General features: G+C 40.6%; 1 protein-coding gene across 1 annotated transcript; it reads right to left on the bottom strand.

Moving 5' to 3' along the window:
* Positions 1–2202: 2202 nt before the first annotated feature.
* Positions 2203–20984, bottom strand: LOC133638998 (multidrug resistance-associated protein 1-like). The gene is made up of 11 exons (XM_062032053.1): positions 20886–20984; positions 16728–16935; positions 12849–13159; positions 12580–12779; positions 10194–10320; positions 7358–7459; positions 4068–4214; positions 3828–3986; positions 2936–3102; positions 2679–2873; positions 2203–2622 (listed from the first exon to the last, which is right to left on the bottom strand). Exons 1-11 carry the CDS (start codon positions 20982–20984, stop codon positions 2514–2516), a joined length of 1824 nt encoding a protein of 607 aa, XP_061888037.1. The 3' UTR covers positions 2203–2513.
* Positions 20985–22500: the final 1516 nt, after the last annotated feature.

Here is a 22500-nt window from a genome sequence, read left to right as displayed (position 1 = left end):
TAAAGTAGTTTCACAATCATAAAGTGTAATGTCACTACCACTATGTGTAGTGTCCCTATCATAGTGTCACCATCATAAAGTGTAGCGTCACCATATAAAGTGTAGTGTCACTATCATAAAGTGTAGTGTCACCATCATAAAGTGTAGTGTCACCATATAAAGTGGTGTCGCCATTATAAAGTGTAGTGTCACCATTATAAAGTGTAGTGTCACCATATAAAGTGTAGTGTCACTATCATAAAGTGTAGTGTCACTATCATAAAGTGTAGTGTCACCATATAAAGTGTAGTGTCACCATCATAAAGTGTAGTGTCACCATATAAAGTGTAGTGTCACCATCATAAAGTGTAGTGTCACCATTATAAAGTGTAGTGTAACAATATAAAGTGTAGTGTCATCATATAAAGTGTAGTGTCACTGTCATGATGGTGTTTATGTTGGATACAAACAAGTGTTTTGAGGACACAACATTATAATAAGAGAGCAGCAGTTCAATGATACTTCAGCTAGCATGTTACTAAGTTAGCATGGATGTGATGTCATTGTTGGATGTGAAACATATTTACTATTTTACTTGGAAAAATAAATATCTTGGTGTCCAATGAAACAAATGAATGGATTATTGATGTGATAGAGAGGATACATGAGATGATGGATGTAGAGGATACAGGACATGAGATGATGGATGTAGAGGATACATGAGATGATGGATGTAGAGGACACATGAGATGATGGATGTAGAGGATACATGAGATGATGGATGTAGAGGATACATGAGATGATGGATGTAGAGGATACATGAGATGATGGATGTAGAGGACACATGAGATGATGGATGTAGAGGACACATGAGATGATGGATGTAGAGGATACATGAGATGATGGATGTAGAGGATACATGAGATGATGGATGTAGAGGACACATGAGATGATGGATGTAGAGGATACATGAGATGATGGATGTAGAGGATACATGAGATGATGGATGTAGAGGATACATGAGATGATGGATGTAGAGGATACATGAGATGATGGATGTAGAGGATACATGAGATGATGGATGTAGAGGATACATGAGATGATGGATGTAGAGGATACATGAGATGATGGATGTAGAGGATACATGAGATGATGGATGTAGAGGATACATGAGATGATGGATGTAGAGGACACATGAGATGATGGATGTAGAGGATACATGAGATGATGGATGTAGAGGATACATGAGATGATGGATGTAGAGGATACATGAGATGATGGATGTAGAGGATACATGAGATGATGGATGTAGAGGACACATGAGATGATGGATGTAGAGGATACATGAGATGATGGATGTAGAGGATACATGAGATGATTGATGTAGAGGATACATGAGATGATAGATGTAGAGGATACATGAGATGATGGATGTAGAGGATACATGAGATGATGGATGTAGAGGATACAGGACATGAGATGATAGATGTAGAGGATACATGAGATGATTGATGTAGAGCAGGGGTGTCAAACTCATTTTAGATCGGGGGCCACATGGAGAAAAATCTACTCCCAGGTGGGCCGGACAGGTAAAATCACGGCACGATAACTTACAAATAAAGACAAATTCAGATTGTTTTCTTTGTTTAAAAATAGAACAAGAAAATTCTGAAAATGTACAAATCATAATGTTGTTGGGTTTTTTTTTACACTTACATGTTGCGGTTAATAGTATTCTATCTTTATTTGTCGTTATTTATATTTTCTGAATACATTATGTGATAATGTTCATCAGTCAACTCATTGGTGTTAATTTTCAATCTATTACGATAAAAAAATTATATCAAAATCAAATTACAGGATGTCATTCATGTAAGTTTGCTCATTTTCCTTAACTGGTGCACTAACATCATGTGGTTTATTTTTTTTTTTTACATATGTAGCATAATCTACAAAGATGCAAATAATTGCTATTGTGACATCTAGTGGACACATTTAGAACAGCAGTTTCTTTCATTCAAAAATTTTGGTTCATTTTTATACTTAGCAAACTCATCCCGCGGGCCGGATAAAACCTGTCCGCGGGCCTGATCCGGCCCACGGGCCGTACGTTTGACACCCCTGATGTAGAGGATACATGAGATGATAATGTAGAGGATACATGAGATGATAGATGTAGAGGATACATGAGATGATTGATGTAGAGGATACATGAGATGATAGATGTAGAGGATACATGAGATGATGGATGTAGAGGATACATGAGATGATGGATGTAGAGGATACAGGACATGAGATGATAGATGTAGAGGATACATGAGATGATTGATGTAGAGGATACATGAGATGATTGATGTAGAGGATACATGAGATGATTGATGTAGAGGATACATGAGATGATGGATGTAGAGGATACGTGAGATGATGGATGTAGAGGATACATGAGATGATTGATGTAGAGGATACATGAGATGATGGATGTAGAGGATACATGAGATGATGGATGTAGAGGATACAGGACTGTTGGTGGTGTGTCAGAGCAGTCCAGCCTGCTGACACATGCCATAGAAGTGTCCTCGCTGCTGGAGCAGCTGTGAGGGAGAGTCCACCTCCAGGATGGATCCCTGGTCCATCACCATGATCCTGACAAGACATGAATGACATGACAACTCATACTGGCCAGTCCTACTCTGCCTCACCTTGTATAATCCATGATGGTGTTGAGGCGGTGAGCAATGGTGAGGACCGTGCAGTCACTGAACTGAGTCCGGATGGTGAACTGGATCAGTTGGTCCATCTCCAAGTCCACAGCTGCGGTGGCTTCATCCAGAACCAGGATTTTGGTTTTTCTCAGCAGAGCTCTGGCTAGGCACAACAGCTGGCGCTGACCAAGACTGCAGAGGAGCAGGTGACATCAGGTGAAGCGACTCTGGACCGTGTCTCTGAGGTTTAGTACCTGAGATTCTCTCCTCCTTCGCAGCATTGGTGGTTCAGTTGGCCGGGCAGCCTGGACACAAAGCTGCTGAGGTGAGCCAGCTCCAGAGCCCTCCACAGCTCCTCGTCCGAGCACGCGTCAAACGGGTCCAGGTTCATCCTGAGGGATCCTGAGAACAGCACCGGATCCTGAAAGGCCAAAAGTCAGGGGTCACTTCAGAACATTTAAAATCCACAGTGTCAGAATAATTGGATCTAAGTTATCACAAAACGTTGTGTTTCCATGAGTTCCCGGCGAGAAGACAAAAGCTGTCTTTGATCCTACCAATCAAAAGGATTGTAAAACTCCACTGTGAAGGATGGGAAGCAACATGAAGGTGTTCTGTTTCTTTGATGTATTGTAATCCACAGAAATATATTGTCTTGACCCGAGGACTACAAAGCGGGAGAGGAAGCAGGACCAGACTCCCCTCCAGGCACCGTTTCTTTGAACTCTTTTACGACCTTTTCTTTGAACCGACCTTTTCTCTGAACCGTTTTAGTCAAAGGCGATGGCCGTTTATGACCCCCCTCCCTTAGAAACAGCTGTTGCCATGTAATCAGGGAAAGTCCAAATAAAAGAGGAGGCGTACAATCTTTCGTCAGAGCGTGGTGGAACTGTCCAAAGAGTACAGTCCAGACATTTCTCCTCATTGAGCCAAATTGAATTCTGTCTCTGTTTAATTCCTTGCTTCTTGTCTTGTTTAATACATGTCATCAGTGTTTGAACCTGACACACAGCATGCCAAGAATGAACACAACAGATCATTGGTACAACTAATGAGGGGCCATTCTGTTCTGACAGCCGTTGTTGCACTGGCAGAGGTTTCGCCCTATGGTGTTTGGCCTTGCCTCTTGTGCACCGCTGCACTCACCTGAGGGATGATTGTGATCCTGGAGCGAAGCTCATGAAGGCCAATCTGGGAAATATCCACTTCATCAATGAAAATACGTCCGCTGGCAGCCTCCAGAATACGAAAAATTCCCAAAGCGAGGGACGACTTCCCCGCTCCCGTTCTTCCAACGATCCCCACCTGTCAATAATAGCAAATGATTCAGAATACATGAATCACTAACCTTGCTGCTCCTCCATTGTTCATCCATTAGGTAGCAACCTTCTCTTTGTCTTGGATGCGGATGGAGATTCCCTTCAAGGCCCAGTCAAGACCTTTACGATACTGCAGTCCGTAGTCCTCAAACTGGATGTTTCCTTTGTTCGGCCAGTCTGCTTGGAGATAATTGTTCTTCTTTATCCAAGCTGCCTGAGGAGATGAACGTGGATCAGAAAAGCAGCATGATGGAGACTAAAATCCTCACACACAACTCGGGCTGGGCGAAACTAATTAATGTTTTAAACAATCATGCACCGGCAGACTTCAAATTTTGCAATATCGAGTCGCAGGGCATGATATCGATTCCCAAGCCCGAGTGAATTATTATTTTCTTACAGATTTTTTAACTGTTATCCTCTGCTCCTGTTTTAAGACTTCGAATGTGATGCAACAGGCTTCCGTAGCTAATTAGCATACAGTGCTAGGCAGCAGGCTAGCTTTGTACAGTAACAGTACAAAGTACAGTAGGCAGTCATATCTTCACTTCCACAGAGTTCTCTTAAAATGTAATTGAAGTAGGGCTGGGGGATATATGGAATATACTCGATATATGGCGAGTTTGTCTCTGTGCGATATAGAAAATGACTATATGGTGATATTGGAGTATACGTTCTCACGCAGTTGCTTTCAGCTGCGGGCATTACACTACAGCAGTGGTTCTTAACCTGGGTTCGATTGAACCCTAGGGGTTCGGTGAGTCGGGCTCAGGGGTTCGGCGGAGGTGAAAACACACCCGACTCATCGTGTAAATAAAAACTTCTCCCTATCGGCGTATTACGGATAAGGCAACAGCTGACTGATTTGCAGGTGTGTCATTTGTTGTGAGTTTATGCACTGTGTTGTTTTTGTTCTTTGAACAAGGTGATGTTCATGCACGGTTCATTTTATGCACCAGTAAAAAAAACATGGTAACACTTTAGTATGGGGAACACATTCACCATTAATTAGTTGCTTATTAACATGCAAATTAGTAACATATTGGCTCTTAACTAGTCATTATTAAGTACTTATTAATGCCTTATTCGGCATGGCCTTATTATAACCCTAACCCTCTAACCCTAACCAAATAACTCTAAATTAGGTCTTTATTACTTAGAATATGTTCCCCTAGTGTCCAAATAACTCTAAATAACTTTTCACAACCCCAATGGAACATCGACGTCCAATTGGGATTGTGAGTTTTTCCTTGCCCTTATGTGGGCTCTGTACCATGGATGTCGTTTTGGCTTGTGCAGCCCTTTGAGACACTTGTGATTTAGGGCTATATAAATAAACATTGATTGATTGATTGATTGACTTTGTCTTGAATTTCAAAAAACATTTTATTTTTCACTAAAGAAGGGGATCGGTGAATGCGCATATGAAACTGGTGGGGTTCGGTACCTCCAACAAGGTTAAGAACCACTGCACTACAGGCTCTTCTCACTATTTATTGTCTCTCCTTCTCACAGAGACGTAAAACAAGCGCACCTTCTTACATACGTCACATACTGTCGCGCGTGCAACGTCATACGCCCTCGCCCAGCAGAGAGGTAGCGGCATGGTAGCGTAAGCTTTGGTGCTAGCAGAGTGGTGCGAGTGGTAATACGAGAGGGAGAAGGTGCGAATCTGGTAACAAATGGAGGAAGAATAATTAATTCCCAAGAAAAACAGCAGGGGGTCCACCGTCTGGCGGTGGTTTGGCTTCAAGCGGGAAGATGTTGAACAGACAACCGTAATATGTCAAGTGTGCGGCGAAAGCGTTGCTACAAAAAGTAGCAGCACTGCTAATTTGTAGCATCACTTGAAAAGTCAGCCGCTAGAGAATGAAGAGTGCTTGATACTCCGCATGTCAACATCTACGGCCGGTGCCACACCCACAAATTGCCCAAGCCACCATTTCCACATCAACACCGTATGAAAAAAAAATAGTCAACAACAGAAGTAGATAACGTCCGCAGGAACCTACCACATAGCGAAGGAAATACACTATTTGACTTCCTATTATGCAGCTCATTTTTATTTGACACTTATTGAAATATCTTGTGTGACATCATGCACAAAAGTGCACTTTATTTGTTTTAAACTATTGTAGTGGCGTTCTGTACAAAAAGTGCACTTTAATTAAGTGTTGTTTTGATATGTCATCTTAGTGACATCATGCACAAAAGTGCACTCATAGCTTGTTTTAAAATGTCTCTGACAATCTTGCACTTTCTGTTTTGAAATGACATGAATGTTTGTGCCACTGCTTAATAACTGTTTCATAAATACACTTTTAGTTGTGATTTCCCTCTCTGCATGAAAGTTTAAAATGAGCATATATTAATGCAGTATGAAGAAGAATGTTTTAATGTAGACACATAGAATTATCATACTGCTGTGATTATATGCATCAAGTGTTCATTCAAGGCTAAGGCAAAATATGGAGATATATATCGTGTATCGCGATATGGCCTAAAAAGATCGAGATATTAATAAAAGGCCATATCGCCCAGCCCTACATTGAATAGACATTTGCAACAGTTTGAAAAGATGGCGATACTAATTTTAATTAGCCTGACAACAGTAAAGTCCATTGTATGTTAGCATCAAGCTAGTACTTTTTAACTCTATGATTTTAGTTGCTAATTCCAGGCTGTTTTGTTGATTTAACACGCTTCTTACATGTTTGTTTGGCATACTATGTGTATATTCGTTTACTTTCTTTAATGTGCATAGCTTTACATCCATTTCATTTGGGATAAATAATAGTCAATAAACGCCCTCAACTTGAAGGTTTATGCGTCTTTAAATGAAAGGAAAGTTTACCTATTTGCCAAACGTAACACCAACATTCAGAGAGTGCAGAATAATGTTTGTAACAAAGTGTCCTGTCAAATAATATCTTATATAAAAGGCAGCCGTAACTCGAGAGATACTTTGGTTTATATCTACGAGCCTTCACATTAAAAGCGCAGAGCGTCACATCCTGTCTGGCTGCGCTATCAAAATAAAGGTTCATAGAATAATAGTGGAAACATTTACTGGCATTATTATTTTGCACATGAAGAAACAATATCTTAATGCAATTAGCAGTACAAGTACACTTTCTCTCGCAACTCCTTTATGATTTCAAAACTGCACTTTTGAGACAATCTTGTGTGTAGTTCAATAAATAAAACTTGTTTTTAAGTACATTTCTATTTTGTAGGTGACTTCAGACATTTTTGTTATTTAAGTACAGATTGAACCTAAACGTAGTTAACCAATGTGGAAGCTTATAATCGGAATATATTCTATTTAGTAAAAAGTTTTCTGGTGCAGAAGCAAACCTCTTTGGGCGTGTTGGCGTATTCCTTCACTCTCTCCACGGACACGATGTTGTTCTCCACGTCAGTCCAGGATCGAACAATCCAGCTCAGAATCCCTGTCACCTGCATGTGCACATGTTGTCATTAATATACTTGATCATCTGGTTACTGTCACATGGTTCTATCTATACTTCTGTTTAAACGCAATAATCACTTATTCTTTTGTTGTTTGGACACTTTGCACTAGTTTTGGGTGATATACTACAAATTTGGGTATCGATCCAATACTAAGTACAAACTCCAAAACCAGTGAAGTTGTCACGTTGTGTAAATGGTAAATAAAAACAGAATACAATGATTTGCAAATCATTTTCAACTTATATTTAATTGAATAGACTGCAAAGACAAGATACTTAACGTTCGAACTGGAAAACTTTGTTATTTTTTGCAAATATTAGCTCATTTGGAATTTGATGCCTGCAACATGTTTCAAAAAAGCTGGCACAAGTGGCAAAAAAGACTGAGAAAGTTGAGGAATGCTCATCAAACACTTAGTTGGAACATCCCACAGGTGAACAGGCTAATTGGGAACAGGTGGGTGCCATGATTGGGTATAAAAGCAGCTTCCATGAAATGCTCAGTCGTTCACAAACAAGGATGGGGCGAGTTTCACCACTTTGTCAACAAATGCGTGAGCAAATTGTCCAACAGTTTAAGAACAACATTTCTCAACCAGCTATTTCAAGGAATGTAGGAATTTCACCATCTACGGTCCGTAATATCATCAAAAGGTTCAGAGAATCTGGAGAAATCACTGCACATGACATTGAATACCTGTGACTTTGGATCCTTCAGGCGGTACTGCACCAAAAAACAACATCAGTGTGTAAAGGATATCACTACATGGGCTCTGGAAGACTTCAGAAAACCATTGTCAGTAACTACAGTTGGTTGCTACATCTGTAAATGCAAGTTAAAACTCTACTATGCATAGTGAAAGCCATTTATCAACAACACCCAGAAACGCCGCCGGCTTCGCTGGGCCTGAGTTCATTTAAGATGGACTGATGCAAAGTGGAAAAGTGTTCTGTGGTCTGATGAGTCCACGTTTCAAATTGTTTGTGGAAACTGTGGATGTCGTGTCATCCGAAACAAAGAGGAAAGGAACAATCCGGATTGTTATAGGCGCAAAGTGTAAAAGCCAGCATGTGTGATGGTATGGGGGTGTATTAGTGCCCAAGACATGGGTAACTTACACATCTGTGAAGGCACCATTGATGCTGTAAGGTACATACAGGTTTTGGAGCAACATATGTTGCCATCCAAGCAACGTTATCATGGACGCCCCTGCTTATTTCAGCAAGACAATGCCAAGCCACGTGTTACAACAGCGTGGCTTTGTAGTAAAAGAGTGCGGGTACTAGACTGGCCTGCCTGTAGTCCAGACCTGTCTCCCATTGAAAATGTGTGGTGCAGTATTAAGTCTAAAATACCACAACGGAGACCCCCGGACTGTTGAACAACTTAAGCTGTACATCAAGGAAGAATGGGAAAGAATTCCACCTGAAAAGCTTCAAAAATGTGTCTCCTCAGTTCCCAAACGCTTACTGAGTGTTGTTAAAAGGAAAGGCCATGTAACACAGTGGTGAACATGCCACTGTCACAACTTTTTTTAATTAAATGATAAGTTAATGATTATTTGCACAAATAAAGTTTCTCAGTGTGAACATGAAATATCTTGTCTTTGCAGTCTATTCAATTGAATATAAGTTGAAAAGGATTTGCAAATCATTGTATTCTGTTTTTATTTACCATTTACACAACGTGCCAACTTCACTGGTTTTGGGTTTTGTAGTTACTGGGGCACTAGTGGCCAAACTAATGTTCATACTTCACATTTTTAAGATACATTTTAGATCTGCAATCCCACAAAAACACAGGATGGTGTTGTAAGAATATCAATTAATATTTAGATCATTTCATGAATCCCTTTTATTACGTACAAAGTGTATAATAAAGTCAATAGTGCAACATTTTTCCTGAATTGTAAACAATAACAAAAACATACAATTTTGTGATGATAAAAAAAATATTGATATAATCACTGCGGAATCGACCATACACATGATTTCAAAAGCAAGCACGTTGTCCATCAATTTGTATATAAAAAAAGACTAATATGTAAATGCATAGGAATTGTGTAATAATACCATGACGATTAAACATTGAATATATTCACTGTAACAAGCTGACCTCGGCGGGTAGACATAACTGCCATGCGGCCCTCAATGTTAGCGCCTTGGACGCCCTTGATTTAGAACCCAGTCGGTGTCAGAATAATTGCATCTAAATTATCACAAAACTTTATGTTTCCATGAGTTCCCGGCGAGCAGACAAAAGCTGTCTTTGATCTTACCTATCAAAAGGCTTGTAAAACTCCACTGTGTAGGATGGGAAGCGACATGAAGGTGTCGGTTTCTTTGATGTATTGTAATCCACAGGAAGATTTTGACTTGACCCGAGATCTACAAAGCGGGACCTGACCCCCCTCCAGGCACCTTTTCTTTGAACTGTTTTGTAACCAAAGGCGATGGCTGTTTACGACCCCCCTCCCTTAGAAACAGCTGTTGCCATGTAACCAGGGAACATCCAAATAAAAGAGGAGGCGTACAATCTTTCGTCAGAGCGTGGTGGAAGACTGTACAAAGAGTACAGCCCAGACGTTTCTCCTCAATTGAGCTTAATTGAATTCCGTCTCTGTTTAATTCCTTGCTTCTTTGTCTGTTTAATAGATGTCATCAGTGTTTGAACCTGACAGTCGGTGTTTTGGCCACGTTAGTTGATGTGTGTTTCATACCTGGAGAGAATGGGACACCGCCAAACCCACCACGCCTGGACTGAGCACATGCCGACTTTGCACCGAGAAGACGGCAGCGGCCAGAACCAGAAGATTCCCCAGGAACTCCAGGTTCACCGCCAACCATCTGACACACATCAATGTTTCTTTCAGCAAACCCATTCAAAGAGAAATTCCCACTAATACCGGAAAGTCCACACTGGATCATATTAAACTGGATCATATTAAAGTTAAAGTACCAATGATTGTCACACACACACTAGGTGTGGCGAAATTATTCTCTGCATTTGACCCATCACTCTTGATCACCCCCTGGGAGGTGAGGGGAGCAGTGGGCAGCAGCGGTGGCCGCGCCCGGGAATCATTTTTGGTGATTTAACCCCCAATTCCAAGCCTTGATGCTGAGTGCCAAGCAGGGAGGTAATGGGTCCCATTTTTATAGTCTTTGGTATGACTCGGCCGGGGTTTGAACTCACGACCTACCCATCTCAGGGCGGACACTCTAACCACTAGGCATACTTGCCAACCTTGAGACCTCCGAATTCGGGAGGTGGGCGGGGTTGGGGGGTTTGGTGGTAGCGGGGGTGTATATTGTAGCGTCCCGGAAGACTTAGTGCTGCAAGGGGTTCTGGGTATTTGTTCTGTTGTGTTTATGTTGTGTTACGGTGCGGATGTTCTCCCGAAATGTGTTTGTCATTCTTGTTTGGTGTGGGTTCACAGTGTGGCGCATATTAGTAACAGTGTTAAAGTTGTTTATACGGCCACACTCAGTGTGACCTGTATGGCTGTTGATCAAGTATGCCTTGCATTCACTTATGTGTGTGTACAAGCCGCTTATATTATGTGACTGGGCCGGCACGCTGTTTGTATGGGGGTAAAGCGGGCGTGACGTCAGGTTGTAGAGGACGCTAAAGGCAGTGCCTTTAAGGCACGCCCCCAATATTGTTGTCCGGGTGGAAATTGGGAGAAAGTCGGGAGAATGGTTTCCCCGGGAGATTTTCGGGAGGGGCACGGAAATTCGGGAGTCTCCCGGGAAAATCGGGAGGGTTGGCAAGTATGCCACTAGACCAGGGGTCACCAACGCGGTGCCCGCGGGCACCAGGTAGCCCGTAAGGACCAGATGAGTAGCCCGCCGGCCTGTTCTAAAAATAGCTCAAATAGCAGCACTTACCAGTGAGCTGCCTCTATTTTTTAAATTTTATTTATTTACTAGCAAGCTGGTCTCGCTTTGCCCGACATTTTTAATTCTAAGAGAGACAAAACTCAAATAGAATTTGAAAATCCAAGAAAATATTTTAAAGACTTGGTCTTCACTTGTTTAAATAAATTCATTAATTTTTTTACTTTGCTTTTTTTTAACTTTCAGAAAGACAATTTTAGAGAAAAAATACAACCTTAAAAATGATTTTAGGATTTTTAAACACATATACCTTTTTACCTTTTAAATTCCTTCCTCTTCTTTCCTGACAATTTAAATCAATGTTCAAGTAAAAAAAATTTTTTTATTGTAAAGAATAATAAATAAATTTTAATTTAATTCTTCATTTTAGCTTCTGTTTTTTTTGACGAAGAATATTTGTGAAATATTTCAAACTTATTATTTTTAAAATTCAAAAAAATTATTCTGGCAAATCTAGAAAATCTGTAGAATCAAATTTAAATCTTATTTCAAAGTCTTTTGAATTTCTTTTAAAATTTTTGTTCTGGAAAATCTAGAAGAAATAATGATTTGTCTTCGTTAGAAATATAGCTTGGTCCATCCATCCATCCATCCATTTTCTACTGCTTATTCCCTTTGGGGTCGCTGGAGCCTATCTCAGCTACAATCGGGCGGAAGGCGGGGTACACCCTGGACAAGTCGCCACCTCATCGCTTGGTCCAATTTGTTATATATTCTAACAAAGTGTAGATTGGATTTTAACCTATTTAAAACATGTCATCAAAATTCTAAAATTAATCTTAATCAGGAAAAATTACTTATGATGTTCCATAAATTCTTTTTTAAATTTTTTCAAAAAGATTCGAATTAGCTAGTTTTTCTCTTCTTTTTTTCGGTTGAATTTTGAATTTTAAAGAGTCGAAATTGAAGATAAACTATGTTTCAAAATTGAATAGTCATTTTTTTCGTGTTTTCTCCTCTTTTAAACCGTTCAATTAAGTGTAAATATCATTAATTATTAATAATAACATAGAGTTAAAGGTAAATTGAGCAAATTGGCTATTTCTGGCAATTTATTTAAGTGTGTATCAAACTGGTAGCCCTTCGCATGAATCACTACCCAAGAAGTAGCTCTTGCTTTCAAAAAGGTTGGTGACCCCTGCACTAGGCCATATATATGTTTTTGCAACATGAACACACTTTGACGTTTATTTAGTTCCGACGCACCTGGTGGCCACAAATCTGGGAAAATAAGCCTCTTGGTTCTTGTCGATGCGATGGTCGGCCAGCTGCACAAAGCGTTGCTGTTCGCCGAACGCTCGAATCACGCAGACGCCCTGCACAGTCTCGTTGAAGTGGCTGTAAATGGGCGAGCGACTGACCGCCTCCAGTCGCCGAAGCTGACACGACGCCGCCACGTAGAAACTCTGCAAAGCGGGACAATCACAAAATCCCGTTTACGTGACGGCGGTGCCGGCGAGGAGCGAGCAGGTCACCTGTATGAAGATGTAGAGGAGGGTGAGCGGGAGCAGCACCAGCCCGCTGAAAGGTGTGGCCGCCAGGACGATGATGCAGACTTCCAGCAGCTTGAACAAGTAGCCCAGCATCATCTTCAGGCCTTCGGGAATCATGCAGTCGATGGCGTCGACCTCCTTGGAGAAGCGGTTGAGGAGGTTTCCGCTGGGCGTCACCTCGAAAAAGGACATTGGCGAGCGCAGCACGTTGTGGAGCAGGTCGGCGTGAAGGTGGCGTGACGCCACGATCCCGCCCAGAGCGATGGCCAGAGTCGTCCCAAACATGGCCATACCTGAAGGATAATCACAGATGAGGAAGTTACGGATCTTTGCTCGGCAGGTTTTGTTTGCGCTCAACATTGCTTGCATACATTTGACTTTCACACCACAGTAGTACCTCCACCTACGAGCTTAATTGCTTCTCCACTCAAAATACTTATCTCAAATCAACTCCGCCCATTGAAATGAATTGGAATCAATTTATTTGGTGCCTTGCCCCCTCTCACCCCAAAGAGCACAATTTTGACATGTAACATGCCTTTTAAAAAGAAAAACAAACTTTTAGGTAACGAATATTGTATAAATCAGGGGTCACCAATGTGGTGCCCGCGGGCACCAGGTAGCCCGTAAGGACCAGATGAGTAGCCCGCTGGCCTGTTCTAAAAATAGCTCAAATAGCAGCACTTACCAGTGAGCTGCCTCTATTTTTTAAATTGTATTCATTTACTAGAAAGCTGGTCTCGCTTTGCTCGACATTTTTAATTCTAAGAGAGACAAAACTCAAATAGAATTTGAAAATCCAAGAAAATATTTTAAAGACTTGGTCTTCACTAACTGACAAAGAAACAGATAACAGATTTGGTGTCCAGTTCAAAGTGTGACATGATTTATTTAAAAATTTGAGAGTTGACTTTTGTATTTTACATGAGTTATTATTTGTACAAACATGGTGCAAAGTAATTCATGATTTGTTAAAAAATTTTAGTGGCTAGCTAGTTAAAATGGGATATTGTGATTTCACAAGACTGTCTTAGAAGTGAAAATGTTCAATTTGAAAAATGTGCACTTAGAGAAAATATAAAAATAAAGTGTTGCATATTGATATTTATCTGTTTCTATATATATTTATTGTGAGAAATCATTAAGATGATCAGTGTTTCCACAAAGATAAATATCATTAATTATTAAAGAGTTAAAGGTCAATCAATCAATCAATCAATGTTTATTTATATAGCCCTAAATCACAAGTGTCTCAAAGGGCTGTACAAGCCACAACGACATCCTCGGTACAGAGCCCACATACGGGCAAGGAAAAACTCACCCCAGTGGGACGTCGGTGAATGACTATGAGAAACCTTGGAGAGGACCGCATATGTGGGTAACCCCCCCCCCCCCCCCCCCCTCTAGGGGAGACCGAAAGCAACGGATGTCGAGTGGGTCTGACATAACATTGTGAAAGTCCAGTCCACAGTGGATCCAACACATCAGCGGGAGTCCAGTCCACAGCGGGGCCAGCAGGAAACCATCCCGAGCGGAGACGGTAAATTGAGCAAATTGGCTATTTCTGGCAATTTATTTAAGTGTGTATCAAACTGGTAGCCCTTCGCATTAATCAGTACCCAAGAAGTAGCTCTTGGTTTCAAAAAGGTTGGTGACCCCTGGTATAAATATAAAAACAATACAATAAAACTACATTATTTTTTGTCACCGATTCTGTTCATAACTTTTATGGACAGAATTTCTAGGCACAGTCAGGGCGTTGAGGGGATCCGGTTTGGTGGCTGCAGGATTAGGTCTCTGCTTTTTGCAGATGATGTGGTCCTGATGGCTTCATCTGGCCAGGATCTTCAGCTCTCACTGGATCGGTTCGCAGCCGAGTGTGAAGCGACTGGGATGGGAATCAGCACCTCCAAGTCCGAAGCCATGGTTCTCGCCCGGAAAAGGGTGGAGTGCCATCTCCACCCTTGCCCCAAGTGGAGGAGTTCAAGTACCTCGGAGTCTTGTTCACGAGTGAGGGGAGAGTGGATCGTGAGGTCGACAGGTGGATCGGTGCGGCGTCTTCAGTAATGCGGACGCGGTATCGATCCGTTGTGGTGAAGAAGGAGCTGAGCCGGAAGGCAAAGCTCTCAATTTACCGGTCGATCTACGTTCCCATCCTCACCTATGGTCATGAGCTTTGGGTTATGACTAGGGATGTCCGATAATGGCTTTTTGCCGATATCCGATATTCCGATATTGTCCAACTCTTTAATTACCGATATCAACCGATACCGATACTGATATATACAGTTGTGGAATTAACACATTATTATGCCTAATTTGGACAACCAGGTATGGTGAAGATAAGGTCCTTTTTTTTTTTTAAATTAATAAAATAAAATAAGATAAATAAATTAAAAACATTTTCTTGAATAAAAAAGAAAGTAAAACAATATAAAATCAATTACATAGAAACTAGTAATTAATGAAAATGAGTAAAATTAACTGTTAAAGGTTAGTACTATTAGTGGAGCAGCAGCACGCACAATCATGTGTGCTTACGGACTGTATCCCTTGCAGACTGTATTGATATATATTGATATATAATGTAGGAACCACAATATTAATAACAGAAGGAAACAACCCTTTTGTGTGAATGAGTGTAAATGGGGGGAGGGAGGTTTTTTGGGTTGGTGCACTAATTGTAAGTGTATCTTGTGTTTTTTATGTTGATTTAATTAAAAAAAACAAAAAAAAAAAAAACGATACCGATAATAAAAAAAAACGATACCGATAATTTCCGATATTACATTTTAAAGCGTTTATCGGCCGATAATATCGGCCGGCCGATATTATCGGACATCTCTAGTTATGACCGAAAGGACAAGATCACGGGTACAAGCGGCCCAAATGAGTTTCCTCCGCCGGGTGGCGGGTCTCTCCCTTAGAGATAGGGTGAGAAGCTCTGCCATCCGGGGGGAGCTCAAAGTAAAGCCGCTGCTCCTCCACATCGAGAGGAGCCAGATGAGGTGGTTCGGGCATCTGGTCAGGATGCCACCCGAACGCCTCCCTAGGGAGGTGTTTAGGGCACGTCCGACCGATAGGAGGCCACGAGGAAGACCCAGGACACGTTGGGTAGACTATGTCTCCCGGCTGGCCTGGGAACGCCTCAGGATTCCCTGGGAGGAGCTGGACGAAGTGGCTGGGGAGAGGGAAGTCTGGGCTTCTCCGATTAGGCTGCTGCCCCCGCGACCCGACCTCGGATAAGCGGAAGAAGATGGATGGATGGATGGATAGTTTTATGAAGTAATGTAATAATAATGTAAAGCATTTACTTTGGAGAGTGGACTTCTACGGTACCTCCTTTCAGTTGTTTCTCCGTCAAACACACCATCAACTTCTTCTCCATGTTTTCATGGATAAATGTCCTGACTTAAGGTACTATCTTAACATTCTCGGCTGGCGTTGGACTCATTCTGCGACAGTATGGAGCAGATTAGTAGCGCTACGCTAGCATTGCTTCACCAAGTTAGCTAGCTACACTCCATGTTTTTTATGATGATTTCTTTATATGATTCAATAAAGTCACTTTTTCTTCTCAGCACTGTCCTTTACACTCACTTTCTTGTGTCTTAGGAAAACCAAGCCATGTCCATCTCTGGCTATGAGCTAATGCTAGCGAATCTTTCAGAGTTCATTGTGACATTTGCCATGCTAACTAATGGTGGGGATGCTTGTAACTTAAAGCATAACAATTAGCTCTTATCTCAAATCACTCTTAAGTTGAGGCACAACTGTACAATTACTTCTCCTATATGATCATCACATTAAGGCTTTTTTCCAATGCTGTGACCAAACTGTTTTTAGAGAAATTCAAGAAACCTTGAGTCAAGCCGAGCGCTCCGAACACGCTCAGTCTGAGCACGTGGTCGGCCTGGGTGCCGTTTATGGGAAGGTCGTCGGCCCACAGGCTTAGCCAGTAGCTGTACGCTAACGAGGCGGACTGGTGGAAGGCACACAGGAAGAGGATGGTCATGATGAGGGTCAGGCCGACGGTTCTGAAGTATTCCTGGTATACTTGCAGCTTTACCTGACAACAGAAGGCAGAGGAGTCAAGGTACAGTCGGCAGCATTGATCGTTCTGTGTTCACTTTCTGCGTCCCTTAGTGGTTTTATGCTCCAATCCATATTTCAGGTTTGTGCGCAAAATTTTTCTCTGCTGGACTTGCCAGAAAACATCTATGAAAACCTTGTCATGACGTTAACATTCTCTAGATCAGGGGTCACCAACGCGGTGCCCGCGGGCACCAGGTAGCCCGTAAGGACCAGATGAGTAGCCCGCTGGCCTGTTCTAAAAATAGCTCAAATAGCAGCACTTACCAGTGAGCTGCCTCTATTTTTTTAATTTTATTTATTTACTAGCAAGCTGGTCTCGCTTTGCCTGACATTTTTAATTCTAAGAGAGACAAAACTCAAATAGAATTTGAAAATCCAAGAAAATAATTTAAAGACTTGGTCTTCACTTGTTTAAATAAATTCATTATTTTTTTTACTTTGCTTCTTATAACTTTCAGAAAGACAATTTTAGAGAAAAGAATACAACCTTAAAAATGATTTTAGGATTTTTAAACACATATACCTTTTAAATTCCTTCCTCTTCTTTCCTGACAATTCTGACAATGTTAAAGTATTTTTATTTTTTTTATTGTAAAGAATAATAAATACATTTTAATTTAATTCTTCATTTTAGCTTCTGTTTTTTCGACAAAGAATATTTGTGAAATATTTCTTCAAACCTATTATGACTAAAATTCAAAAAAATGATTCTGGCAAATCTAGAAAATCTGTAGAATCAAATTGCAATCTTATTTCAAAGTCTTTTGAATTTCTTTTAAAATTTTTGTTCTGGAAAATCTAGAAGAAATAATGATTTGTCTTTGTTAGAAATATAGCTTGGTCCAATTTGTTATATATTCTAACAAAGTGTAGATTGGATTTTAACCTATTTAAAACATGTCATCAAAATTCTAAAATTAATCTTAATCAGGAAAAATTACTAATGATGTTCCATAAATTCTTTTTTAAAATTTTTCAAAAAGATTCGAATTAGCTAGTTTTTCTCTTCTTTTTTTCGGTTGAATTTTGAATTTTAAAGAGTCAAAATTGAAGATAAACTATGTTTCAAAATGTAATTGTCTTTTTTTTTCGTGTTTTCTCCTCTTTTAAACCGTTCAATTAAGTGTAAATATCATTAATTATTAATAATAACATTGAGTTAAAGGTAAATTGAGCAAATTGGCTATTTCTGGCAATTTATTTAAGTGTGTATCAAACTGGTAGCCCTTCGCATTAATCACTACCCAAGAAGTAGCTCTTGGTTTCAAAAAGGTTGGTGACTCCTGCTCTAGATTGATCAATGTTTCTTAACTGGCCGCAAGCACTTCAATCAATCAATCAATCAATCAATCAATCAAAGTTTTTTTATATAGCCCTTAATCACTAATGCCTCAAAGGGCTTTGCAAACCACAACGACATTCTTGAATCGGATCCCACATCCAGGCAAGGAAAAACTCAACCTAATGGGAATCGTCCCCCCCGGTGACCTGTGCAATGGATGCTGAGTGGATACAGTTAATAATGTGAGAGTCCAGTCCATAGGGGGGTCCTCTTGCGTGTAGACAAGTCGGGGCTGATGCAGAGGAGTGGTCCACTCCTGGTCCCGACTTGTAACAGCTAGAAACTGGTCTGTGGCCATCTGATAACCTCTCCATGCAGAAGACGGCTACGGAGTTTGCCGCCAATGTATTTCTTGTAAAGTGTATACAAAGAAGTACGGAAGCTGGACAAATAAGATGACAAAAACCAACCACTTTCTTGTGGCATTGGACAGAAAGGAGGACTTTTCTTTCTCCTCCATTTGAAAATGCGGACGTTATCAGCACCACTGTCTGATTCCTATCAATGCAAGTCATCAGAATCAGGTAATACACCAACTTATATTCTTGTCTTCATGAAAGAAAGGAATCTATATGTGTTAAACATGCATGTATTATCATTAAACACCTTTAACTTGTTAACAATATTAACTATATGTGTTAAACATGCTTGTATTATCTTTAAACACCTTTAACTTGTTAATAATATTAACTATATGTGTTAAACATGCTTGTATTATCATTAAACACCTTTAACTTGTTAACAATATTAAGTATATGTGTTAAACATGCGTGCATTATCTTTAAACACCTTTAACATGTTAACAATATTAACTATATGTATTAAACATTCTTGTATTATCATTAAACACCTTTGATTTATTAACAATATTAACTATATGTGTTAAACATGCTTGCATTATCATTAAACACCTTTAACTTGTTAACAAAACATGTATTTCATATATAAGTAAATATAAATTATATATATGAATGAGGTAGATCCCCACGACTAGATCAATTGAAAAGTAGCTCGCCTGCAGAAAAAGTGTGAGCACCCCTGATTTAAAGGCTTGGGTGTATAAATGAGTTTTAAGATGGGACCGCAAGAGCTGTTACATCACTTTCCCCACAACCCAGAAAGAAAACAAGTATGGTAAGTTGGGCTAGGACAGGGGTCGGCAACCTTTACCACTCAAAGAGCCATTTTGGCAAGTTTCACAAATTAAAGATAATAATGGGAGCCACAAAAATTTTTTTGAAATTTAAAATGAAAAACACCGCATACAAAGCTCTTTGTGCTATGTTAACCAGGGGTCTCCGACACACGCACCGGCACGCACTTTAATGTGGAAATTTGATGTTAGCGCGGCCCGCGAGTTTTGAATGAATGGCGCTTGATAGCGTCATACTTGCCAACGCTCTCATTTTTCCCGGGAGACTCCCGAATATCAGGGCATGATGACACTGCTTTTGGCGCCCTCTACAGCCTGCACTAACAGTGTACCTGCTCGACCACACGTAGAATGCAGTTTCAGCTTGCTCACGTAAGTGACAGCAAGGCGTACTACCTCAGCAGCCACACATTTTACACTGACGGTACCAATACCCAGAATCCCATGCAGCTCTAACTTTTCCGCTCAACCAACGCACAGAGAGGGGGGGGTTGATGTGTGGGGGGATTTGGTGGTAGCGGGGGTGTATAATGTAGACCGGAAGAGTTAGGGCTGCATGGGATTCTGGGTATTGGTTGTGTTGTGTTTATGTTGTGTTACGGTGGGATGTTCTCCAGAAATGTGTTTTTCATTCTTTTTTGGTGTGGGTTCACAGTGTGGCGCATATTTGTAACGTAACAATGTTAAAGTTGTTTGATACGGCTACCGTCAGTGTAAGCTGTGTGGCTGATGAGTAAGTATGTTTTGCTGTCTCCTATGTGTGCAAGTAAAAGCAACATACAACTTGTGGCCGGGCTGGCACGCTGTTTGTAAATGCTATAGAGGACAGTTACTGCAGTGCAATTAGGACACTCCCTTTATTTAGTAATTAGAGTGGAAATAGGATTATATTTTCCCTGGGAGCTACCTATGAGAGACACTGAGATCCATAAATCTCCTGGGAAAATCGGGGGGGTCGGCAAGTATGTAGCTGAGCCGGATCAGAGTGGTCAAAGAGCCGCATGCGGCTCCGGAGCCGCGGGTTGCCGAACCCTGGGCTAGGAGGTAAAAATTGTTAAGAACCGCTGCTCTAGAGTAGTCAAGTTTAGTCGTCGTCTCGGCACTCCAGTAGAGCGGAAGCCAACCCTGGCATCTGAGGTCCTCGCTAAACTCTCCAATCTCTGCTGTGTTTATTTCTTTATCTGAGTGTCTTAGCCTTTGTACGATGGAAAATGTAGATCTCTTATTTGTAGCCATTATGCTCTTCCAAGCATAAATGCCGGCATACAAAAAAACAATTTTGATTGTCTACTGTGGGAAAATAATTGCGAATCAGATTGGACTATGAAAATCCAGAGCCCTGATATTGTGTGTATATAGATCGTGCTGCCTCGTCCAAGTAATGTAGGGGTTTGCGAGTCTACGAAATGAATTTAAAAAAATAACTCACCCTCCCAACTTTAGCCGTGTCAGCCTGAGTGAGTTTCCCAGAATCGTCGGACGGCAAGTCTTGGAGCGTCCCCACCACCTGAACACCGGCACCACCCATGTCACAGCTGAAAAAAGTAAGGTACATGTACAATTACATGATTGTTTGCTAAGATCAGTTTTTTTCTCAGCTCATCGACTTGAGATATCATGAAGTATCCTGTTCAGCTTGACTTCTTGCCCCACGTAAGCATAATATGGGCTGTTTGCATGACTAAATTAATGAGTTATTGTCATTTTGATGAGATTTTATGTAGGAAACAGATTATCTGCTGGTTTGCATGATTTAGAGAACACGTGTCAAACTCCGGCCCGACATCATTTAACGTGGCCCGCGAAAGCCCGGGAATAATGTGGATACTTCATCATTCTTACTAAAGGTTTTCATTGTTTCCATTTTGACAGAAAAAAATGTATGTAATACATGAAATGTAATATGTTTTAAACTTTGATATACATACACTACCGTTCAAAAGTTTGGGGTCACCCAAACAATTTTGTGGAATAGCCTTCATTTCTAAGAACAAGAATAGACTGTCGAGTTTCAGGTGAAAGTTCTCTTTTTCTGGCCATTTGAGCGTTTAATTGACCCCACAAATGTGATGCTCCAGAAACTCAATCTGCTCAAAGGAAGGTCAGTTTTGTAGCTTCTGTAACGAGCTAAACTGTTTTCAGATGTGTGAACATGATTGCACAAGGTTTTCTAATCATCAATTAGCCTTCTGAGCCAATGAGCAAACACATTGTACCATTAGAACACTGGAGTGATAGTTGCTGGAAATGGGCCTCTATACACCTATGTAGATATTGCACCAAAAACCAGATATTTGCAGCTAGAATAGTCATTTACCACATTAGCAATGTATAGAGTGTATTTCTTTAAAGTTAAGACTAGTTTAAAGTTATCTTCATTGAAAAGTACAGTGCTTTTCCTTCAAAAATAAGGACATTTCAATGTGACCCCAAACTTTTGAACGGTAGTGTACAAATATTCAATTGTTATTGGTGTTAATCTTTGGGCACCTCACCATTCGATTCCAATTCTTGAGGTGAGGATTTGATTCATAATCGACACTCGATTCAACACGATTCTTGATTCAAACTGATTTTTGCAATGTATTTTTTGGTATCAATCAATCAATCAATTTTTATTTATATAGCCCTAAATCACAAGTGTCTCAAAGGGCTGTACAAGCCACAACGACATCCTCTGTATAATAATAACACCTTAACAAAACAGCATACAGGTTACAAAACCTCCTTTTGGTTGCTAACGTATGACACATACGTGCACCAAGTAAGCATTAAGATGGCCTAAATATTTTTTATTTAATTCGTCAAAAAAAATGGCTGTTTATGACCCCCCCTCCGTTAGAAACAGCTGTTGCCATGTACTGTAATCAGGGAAAGTCCAAATAAAAGAGGAGGCGTACAATCTTTCATCAGAGCGTGATGGGAGACTGTACAAGAGTACAGCCCAGACGTTTCTCCTCAATTGAGCCAAATTTAATTCTGTCTGTTTAATTCCTTGCTTCTTGTCTTGTTTAATAGATGTCATCAGTGTTTGAACCTGACAC

Source organism: Entelurus aequoreus, linkage group LG21, assembly GCF_033978785.1.
Source record: "Entelurus aequoreus isolate RoL-2023_Sb linkage group LG21, RoL_Eaeq_v1.1, whole genome shotgun sequence".
NCBI lineage: Eukaryota > Metazoa > Chordata > Actinopteri > Syngnathiformes > Syngnathidae > Entelurus > Entelurus aequoreus.
Note: the sequence above shows the minus strand (reverse complement) of the source record. Positions and strands in the feature narration are given on the sequence as shown.